Source organism: Sciurus carolinensis, chromosome 7, assembly GCF_902686445.1.
Source record: "Sciurus carolinensis chromosome 7, mSciCar1.2, whole genome shotgun sequence".
Lineage (NCBI taxonomy): Eukaryota > Metazoa > Chordata > Mammalia > Rodentia > Sciuridae > Sciurus > Sciurus carolinensis.
The window spans coordinates 57,659,309-57,669,302 of NC_062219.1; the positions used below are offsets into that span (position 1 = coordinate 57,659,309).

General features: G+C 41.4%; 1 protein-coding gene across 1 annotated transcript in view; it reads left to right on the top strand.

Annotated features, from left to right (window-relative positions):
* The window catches only part of Prep (prolyl endopeptidase), a 110,712-nt gene extending 104,770 nt beyond the window's left edge, over positions 1-5,942 (top strand). Inside the window, exon 15 of the mRNA XM_047557994.1 lies at positions 2,688-5,942. Coding sequence (XP_047413950.1) covers positions 2,688-2,982 — 295 coding nt within the window. The 3' untranslated portion in view covers positions 2,983-5,942. The remainder of the gene's footprint in view (positions 1-2,687) is intronic.
* The last annotated feature ends 4,052 nt before the right edge of the window (positions 5,943-9,994 follow it).

Sequence of the window (9,994 nt, forward strand, 5' to 3'; positions counted from 1 at the left end):
TGGTTATTCCATTAAAAACTAATCTAGGTACTGCTCCAAGGGGACTTTGCAGATGGAGGAAGGAGCCTCAAGAACTGGAGAACAACCCCTAAACAACAGCCATCAAATAAAAGGAAACTTCAGTTTTACAACCACATAAGACAGTTCTGCCAACAACCTGAGCCTGGAAGTAAATTTTTTTCCAGTTTCCGATTAAGAGCCCAGCCAATACCTCATTTTGGCCTTAAGAGACCCAGAGCAGAGAACCCAACTGAGCCATCAGACTACTCACAGAATTGTGAGATAAGTCCATTGTTTTAAGCTACTAAATTGGTGATAATAATTTGTTACTACAGTGATCAGAAACTAATACAAAAAACTATCATTATATGTTGTATCAGTATGTATAATTTCCTTTTCTAAATCAAGAAATAAGGACATAAAAGAAGAACACAGGCAAGCATAATTAAACTCATTTTGTGCTCAGTATAACTACATATTTGAAACTACAAGTTTCATAGTCCTCAACCACTTTGGTGGTAACAGTGAGTAAATGACAAAATTTGGGGATTATTTACTAGCATCATTTAGGAATGGCCCTTCGACCCGCACAAGAGGCCTATTCCCCATCCCAACCTTCTCAAAAATAACTTGGTCAATTTTTTAATTTGTTTTTTATGTCTCTCATAATTAAAATGACTGCATTTTTTTAATTGAGTACTTTGAAACTACTGAATTCTGTTCTCTAAGGGGGAAAAGTTCACTGTGAAAGCTGTTTCTTTTAAATGCTCAAATGACCTCCGTGACACACATTGGTAAAAGCTGTGTATCCAAAGAAGCTATGGTTCAAATTATCTAGCAACGACATGTACCCAGGGAAATAAGTACTGTGTAAACTCATTTGAAAATCCTGAGTGAGTTAATTATATATCAAAGGAGACAAAATTAACTTGAAAGCAAAAAAAAAAAGTTAAAGTTTTTTTCCTCTGTGATATTCCTACCTCAGATTTCAATTTTCTAACCTTGCTCTCACAGGGCTGTATTTTCCTTTTACCTTCTGTTAGCAAATGAGCTTACGTCTCATTTAGCTAGAGCTAAATTAGCTGGAAAGGGCCTAGAGCATGTCCCTTGGAGCCCCATCTAGAATATTAAAAGGTGTTTCCTCCCAAGAGAGCTGGATGGATCTCCAAGTCTGGGACTGGCTGGGATGAATAAAGCCTAGCAGGTTGTCTTTCTACAGAACATCTCCACATCTGTGATGTAGCCTGTGAATCTCCAGGAGGGGATATTTTTAATAGGCAGAGTTTTCCAGACTTGTTCCCCATAGAATTAACCCTTATGTGGAGGAAGGATTAGATCGGAAAACATCCATTGTCATCCCCCATGGTAGGTATTGGGAAACCAAGCTCCCCATGGCTTTAGCTTTGACTTGGTGAACTAAGAAGAATTTACACTGTTTTCATTATTTGCCCTTCAGAATCAAACTCTGCTAAAACATTTGGTTATAATCATTAATTCTAAACACTTTGAAAAATATCACGTACAGATATTTCTCAAACTTGGTTATTATCAATCACTGTCTAATTTATTGTTTTTATTCTTGAAACCATTTTTTGTTAGCTTACCCTGGAAACTTTTATTGAATTTCAAAGGCTTCCTCTTCCACTAACTTTCTCTCCATTGGCCAAAGGCAGTTTCTTTTCTGCTGGACTGTGACAGCCAGCAGAGGCTCAGGAGCTCACTTCAGGTTCCTTGTAGACAAGAAAGACACATGCTCTTCCTGAGATTGCAAAACTGAGCCTGAAATAAAGGCTTTATAGGATTAGGGGAAGAAAGCTGCTGCACACTGGATTTGAAGTTTAACAAAAGATTAATAGCTTAATAGTCACACTCCGTGGTTTCAAAAACCAGTCATTAGTCCAACTATGTAGCAGTAAAAAGTCTAGAGAATACAAAAAGATACAACTCAGAACAAGTAAGTGTGCATATAGTTTGGGTTCTCTCTACGGCCCTGTGAATTTCTTTCTTACATAATATTTCAAAGTTGAAGCCACATAAATGACACAGCTCCTGTTTGCAGTAGCCCTTGCCACAGTCATGGCCTAAATGACAAGCAAGCAGGCTTCCATTCCACTCACATATTAAGCAACAGAAGTCCTCCTTGCTAGTGAAGTTAGGCTGGTGTGTTAACTTTCTGTCACTGCGACCAAAATACCCGACAACTCACAGAAGGAAAAGTTTGTTTTGGCTTATAGTTTCAGAGGTTTCAGCCACGGTCACTGGCTCCAAGCCAGAAACATCATGGTAGCAGGGTACAGCAGAGGTATGCTGCTCTGCTCCTAGCAGCTTGGAAGCAGAGGAAAGGGTCAGGGATAAGACATAGGTACCATGGGGCCTGTGTCCTCCAGGCACACCCCTCCTGCCACTGTTCCCATCTCCTCCCAGAAGCCCTTCAAATTATTAATCCCTCAAGCAGATAATCCACTGAGACGTCAGAGCTCCCCATCCAGTCCCTTCCCCACAGCCTCCTCTCTGGACACTGCTGCACTGAAGACCACGTCTTTGAAACACAAGCTTTTGGGGGACATTCAGATCCAATCTAATGGCTGGTATACCACACAGGTGCCTGTGACACTGGTCCTCCCTGATCATCCTGTTGAACAACTCTGCTTTTGACAAAACCTCACACAAGTCCCTCTGTCTTTCAGATATTCCCCACTGCACAACGTGAGGCTGCCTGAGGCGGATGGCATCCAGTACCCGTCCATGCTTCTCCTCACCGCTGACCATGATGACCGGGTGGTCCCGCTTCACTCCCTGAAGTTCATTGCCACCCTTCAGTACGTGGTGGGCCGCAGCCGGAAGCAGAGCAACCCCCTGCTCATCCATGTGGACACCAAGGCTGGCCATGGGGCAGGGAAGCCCACAGCCAAAGTGATAGAAGAAGTCTCAGATATGTTTGCGTTCATAGCTCGATGCCTGAACATTGACTGGATTCAGTAAATGGGATTTCCTGCTCCTCCAACAGCCACAGAAAACCTCAAGGGCTTTCACACTGTTCCAACTGAGAAACCACTGGGCACAACGCTCCCCACATGAGCACTGTTCCTGGACTCACAGACTACAGTCGAACAGAACTACCGTGGGAATTTTATCTTTTTTAGGCTTCTCCTTTTTAGCAAGCCCTTGGCATTTCTTTTCCCACCCTATCCAGGCACATATTTTAAAAAGAATTTTAAAAGGCATGTTTGGATAAATAGCTCAATGTCAGCAAACGTGTGAATACTAGATTGCCGAATTAAGGGTTTTGGCCGGGCATCCTCATACGTAACAACTCAGTGAATTTTGCTTCTATAACCATAACCTATATATCCTTAAATAAATGTGAGAACTCTTCTCATGAAAGATTTCATTGCAATACTAATAAATGCTATTTAAGAATGGGAGACTTTATATTTGGTTCCTTTGCATTGAGGGGCATCACTTGAAGTGCAGTTGACCATGGGGATAAAACATTTCACTTTTATGCGACAAGTTAGTTTCCAAACCCTTAAATCATAGAATGTAAACACAGAAAAGAAGTTGAGCTTGTCCATTCCTGCTCCCTTATCTCTGGGCAAAGCTGTTAGAGGCGGCTCACTGTCTTAAATGTTACCTATTCAGACACGGGTGATGATCTGATATGGGGCTCTTTTGGTTTGGATGCCTCCTTTTAAAATCTGTGAAGTGGAAAATTCAGATTACTCACCTATCTGACTGCATATTGATTTGGTTACAGAGTGTTCCTGGAAATCAGAGTGCCTCAGATATGAAACTAAGAGGCCCCATGAGTAAATTATCCAAAAGAGGTATTCATCCAAATGTACAGTCAGAATTTTCAGCCTTTCCCAAGCTGTTTCATCTCTGTAAACCACTTCCTGGAAATTGAAATAGTCATTCTTTAAAAACAAACCTACAACAGCAAAAGTAAGAAGAAAGTTTGGGTTCATCCCACTCCCCAGGAATCTTTTAAGAGGAGGGCATGCCATTCCTCAAACTTTCACTTAGAAGTTGTCTCAAGGCCTATGTTTTAATATCACATGAAATAGTGTTACTTTGAGTAGCAGTTTATGAAATGCTGATCTAATTTATAAGAAAAGTTTGTCTTTATCAGCTAAGATGAAAATTATTCTACATGAAGTCTCTTAACTTTATATAAAATTGCAAGTTCTGTCTTCTAAATCATATACAAACATATTTTAATTGCTCTACTTAAATTGTGGTCAAAAATTAGGCACCATCTTCTACCTAGTATATCAGCACACGCCAAGCATAACTGAAAGGTGGCCACAACTTGGTTTTTCTGTTCTAGAACCATGTTTTCTGTTATTGTTTGTTTGAATGAGCACTATGCATAAAGCAGCTGTCATTGAACATCTGATTCATTATAACCTCTCAGGAGAAAAGCTGTGCAGATAGTGCAGGGCACCTGGAGACTGAAGTCAGTCTATCAAGACAGATGCTCACACTAGCTAACTACAAAGAAACCCCTGACTAGTGCAGCAGGAAAAAGCAATAAAATTTTTGCCCAAGGCAACCCTTTCCTAGATCGGGTGAGTCATCTGAGGTGCAGATAGCGGCTGACACAGTGGGAGCATTTCTAGCTTGTGTAGGATCCAACAATTCTTTCCCACTGAGGTCTCCTACTTGAAAATAGAAAGTATGGTGTGGAGGGTCTGAGCTTCAGAGTCAGGCCTGGGCTCAAATCCCAACTTGTTCAACTGGTACCTGGCAATGATGTAGAATAAACAAAGTAGTGTGTTTATGAGTGCCTAGCACACAGTTGCTTACAATTATGAACTCTTTTTTTCCAACCTAATTTTTCAATCTCAATTTTAACTCAGTAACTCCTCCCACGAACTAAAAGGTATCTTTTAAGCTTTAAACATTGGAAGTAAGACTTGAGATTGGGATTTTTCTCAGAAAAATCTTATGTTGGTCTTATGTTGGTCTGTGGTATTTAGGGGAAAAAACTCTACCCTTGCACATGTGGTCTAACAGCCTTGTCACTGGGCCTTGCTGAATGCCACAGAGCATTTGTTACCTTGGGATAGTCATATTTGTGATACTAAATGTATTCATACTTGGAATATTATAAAACTAATTAATCACGTTTCTTAATACTCCTACGGAACTTAGGCAACTATGCACAGATGGTGCTACTAGTTAGGAAAGGTTAAATTTCAACTGAGCAAGCCTGTCGCCGATCTGTCCATGGTTGACAATCTTAGCAGCCTTGGCAGTTCCCTCAGGGCAGGTCACACCGCTAATGCCCAAAAGGACTTAAAGATTCAAAGGTTGGGAAGCTGTGAGGGGACTGGGAAGGGCTAAAGGTTATCACTGTGGTCAGGCAGTGGAATGAGGACTAAGGCTGATGAATGAGGAGCGTGTAGGCACACTGCATACTCCAGGGGCTGGAGGTGCAGAGAAAGTCCTGCCCTCATCAGGTGACTTTCCAGGGGAGGAGACAAGTAATGAATTTTTCTTGCTGAGCATTTATCCTTTGCCTCTCTGTTCCGTGCACCACATGCACTTGTGTGTGTGTGTGTGTGTGTGTGTGTGTGTGTGTGTCCTCACACAACCTTAGCAATCATGTACTAACCTGAATCCATTTGGCAAAGGTTCCCCAGATGAAGTGGGCAAGCAGGGCAGTAACCCCAGCAGCTGCACCCTGGAACTGTTATGGTCTGGATGTTTGTTTACCCTGAAAATTGATATGTTGAAATCCTAATAGAAGGTGGGGCCTTTAGGAGATGATCAAGCCATGAGGGCTTTGCCCTTACTCAGAGGTCAAAGAGAACTCCTCATCCCTCATACCCTGTGAGGGCACAAGAAAGGTGTCATCTATGAACCAAATCTGTCCGTGCCTTGATCTTGGACTTCCCAGCCTCCAGAATTCTAATAAATTTGTTGTTTATAAGCCACCCAGTTTATGGTATTTTTTTATAGTAGCCCAAACAACATATATTTTTCCACTGGCCCATTAATAAGATAATAAGCAGAAAATATCATTTTAGAAATTAAGAGCTGTGAAGAAACAAACCGGGACAAGTGAATAGTCCATGACAAAGAATGCTATTTTAGCCAAGAAGGTTAGAGTGCGCCTCTTCAAGGAAGCAGCGTTTAAACAAAGACGTGGGGTGTAGGATAGGGGACAGGAACATTGGGCAGAGCCTGAAGTGGGAACTAGCCAGACCACTGGAGGACAGGCTGGACAGTGTGGGGCTCAGCCCAGGACAGACTGACTGCAGAAGAGCTTGGGGCAGGAAAGCCACTGAGATAGCAGGGGGTCTTAGCACTTTGAAAGAACTTTGGAGCTGGGGTGGCAGAACCTACAAATAATTGACCTGCTACATCATAAATGAACCTCGAAAACAATAAGTGAAAGAAGCCGGACACAAATGACCATATAAAGTATGATTCTATTTAGGTGAAATGTTCAGAAAATTCCATAGACAGAATGTAGATCTCCAGTGTGTGGTGTTGGGGATGGAAATTGAGATTCACTAATTGAGCATAAAGGATCCCATCAAGAAAATGTTCTAAAACTGGATTAAGGTGATGGTTGTACAACCAGGTAAATTTACCCCCAAAAAAAGTCACTGAATTGTTTCCTTAAAAAGGATAGATTTTATGATATGTAATTTCAATAAAGTTGTCATAATAAAATCCTATAGTGGGAGAGGGAAAGGAACACTAAGTCCCTGGATGAGTGCCATCCAGGAATAGCACCTGGAGAAGTGCAATGGAGTGGAAGAGGCAGGTGACAGGGGCAAAAGAGATAAAAGCTTGCTTATCAGCTTGGGCAGGCAGGACAGGGCTATTTTAAGCAGCAGAACTTATGTTGGAGTCCACGTCTCAGGGGAAGCTGATGCTCCCTCCTCCTGAGTTTGTTCCTTAGACCAAGTCAGTCCTGCTGATCCCTGTCCTGAGAATATGCCCTGCATCTACCTCTGACTTCACTCTGCTCAGGAATCCAGGGCTTCCTGCCAACAGGGTACTGCAGCACAGAGGGGCAGGAGAGGCGAGGGCAAGCAGGCTCCATTAAATGACAAAGAAGGCTCTTCTTTTACATACTAAGCAAGAGAAAGTCTCCTGGTGACCATTTGTGGAAGTTATTCATGCCAAATAACCCTAGGAATTGTAAACAGAGGACTTAGAAAGTGAGTCACATATAGTTAATTGACAATGAAAATGCATTGTCTTCTAGTTCCACAGTATTAAAGGCTTTGGCAAATACCAAAGGAAAGAGCTTCTAGCCACTTTGAGGACAAGTCAAACTGACGTTAACCTGAAAACAAGGTCAGCATCAAAACATAACCCTAAATTCTAGGGAAAATGATGGATGTCAACACAAGTTACGCTTTCTTATTTCTCCCATGACATTCACGTATCGGGGTGGTAATTGGCACTTTACAGGATTCCAGCCCTGCAACCTCTTTCCAGAAGTGCAGGAACCAGAACACCTGGGACAGCCTAGCTCTGTCACTGCTCAGATCTGCCTCAGAGTTATCAAACTCCCTAATTCATCCAAGAGTTGCTAAATGCAAAAGTCTTGAGTTGAAGATAACTGGGAGGGGCTTCATCATTTGCTAAAAACTACGTGTTGGAACTGATTTTGCTACTCCCAAATGAAGAACAGGGCTGTGAGGAATGATGGCCCTTGGGTAAAGTGGGTTTAAGGTTTACTTGCTAAGGGAGAGAGCAGTCAGAGTAGGGAGGTGGGGACTACAAAGGTGCCTACCTGTTACCCCTGCTCTTGGTGTCTCAGTCTATGAGTGTTTTTGTATGACCTTACCTGTCACTCAGGAGTTCTATCCTCAGCAATCCCACAATGTCAAGAATCCCAGCTGAGAACTCTGATCAAGGGATGGAGAAAGGATTTGCAACTTGCCAGTCTTAACTGATGGGTTAGAAAAATGGTTAGGCACACAGGAACCAGAACTAATTCCCACATACACTGGCCAAAGTACCTATATATTGTTTTAAGTACCTGCATTTTATCTCAGATGTTGAATGTCTTTAGGGAAAAAAAAAAAAAAAAAAAAATATATATATATATATATATATATTTTTTTTTTTTTTTACTGATATTTTTAAATTGTTGCAAAAGGAATGTTTGTAATTTTTAACTTTGTAATTAAGAAAACTTGCTTTAAAAGTGCAGCGTGGCGGGCTGGGGTTGTAGCTCAGTGGAAGAGCGCTTGCCTAGCCTGTGTGAGGCACTGGATTCCATCCTTGGCACCACATGTAAATAAATAAAATAAAGGTACTGTGTCCATCTACAACTAAAAAACAATTTTTTTTAAGTGCAGGGAGTTACCGTATGCTCTTCATCCAAATTTCCCTAATGTTGACATCATCTGTAACCTTAGCATTGTACAATTTCTCAAACCTGGAAAATATGTGTAACTATACATAACACTACTAACTAATCTCCACACTTTCAATTCTCATTTTTTCTTTATCCTTTCTGACCCCCAGAGCCTGAAGTGCATGATTGCCATGGCTTCTTTATTCTTCCATCTCTGACAGTACCTCAGTCTTATCTTCTAATGGCTATGATACATGTGAAGAAGACTGGTTATTTATTGTGTGGAATATCATTCAGAGTTTGATGTCTTCTCATCACTGGACTGAGGCTATGCACTTTTGGCAAGAATATCCCTGGATGTTAGATTGTGCCCTTCCCAGTGCCTCACATCAGAGGGCACATGGTGCTGATATGTCTTATTGATTGGTGATATCAATTTGGATCATTTGGTTAAGATGGCATCTGCCTACCTCCTCCACTGGAAAGTGACTACTTTTTCCTCTTGACTATTATCTTATAATTTGATGATAGTTATATTTTTACCTGAATTAAGATGCACAAACACCACTTTAGGGGGAAAGCATTTGAGACAAATTATAATAAAAGATGTATGTAAATAAGGTGCCGGCGAGTAGTCCTTACCATCTATCCTACCTGCTAAGCTGGAAGATTTCTCATTTTTTCCTTCTTAAATCAGTCATCACCAAGTTCTACCAATTCTAACTTCTGAATATGCCTCAAATGTTCTACCAATTCTAACTTCTGAATATGCCTCAAATGTATCTTTTCTCCCCATCGTGCTTTATAATTTGTCTCCTGACTCCAAATCTTGCCCCCCTCAAATTCTTTCTGCTCATTGACTCCAAAACTTGAAAAAGCAAATAAAATCAGGTCCCCTCCTATTCTGAGCCTTCAGGGGTTTCCTGTGCCTTCAGACAGAAATCCTCTCTGCAGCAAATCTCAGATTGCCTTCTGCCATCCCCCAACCACCACCACCCACTCCCAGGATGAATGGGTGGTAAAATGGTCCCCTGGGTAGCTAACAAATTAATCCCCTGGCTGCTGCAAAGCTGAACCACCTGAGGTCCTTGTTTAAATTGTAAATCCATGGGGTGCTGCCCAGAGATGCTGAGACAGCCTAAGAAAGCTAGAGTCTACACCTTTACATCAACAAGCTTCCTGATGATTCCGATATTAACAACTTGAGGAATAGCTGAACCAAAATGACGTTGGTTCTTAAGGGAAGCTATACGACATTTTTTCCTTCCCTTTCCAACTTTCTGTAATGCTGTTGCCATCATGATGTGATTTGTAAATGTATCTTATTTAAAATTGCCTTACACTAAAGGTTTTATTAAAGATCAGCTAGGGGCTGGGGATGCAGCTCAGGGGCAGCACACATCCCTGGCATGTGTAAGGCCCTGGGTTTGATCCCCAGCCGCAAAAAAAAAAAAACAGCTAAACACAAGTCTTGGCATGTTTTAACTTCTGTTGCATTTGCACATATTACAAGAATGTTATTTTTCTTAAAGAGATTATTTTATTTCCCAAGACTCATTAAATTTAATTTCTTGGGTATGGCTACAGTCCAGTTTAGGATCATGAAATGGCATTCTGTTGTCCCATTTTTAAGATCCCAATCACTAACCAGCATTCAACAAG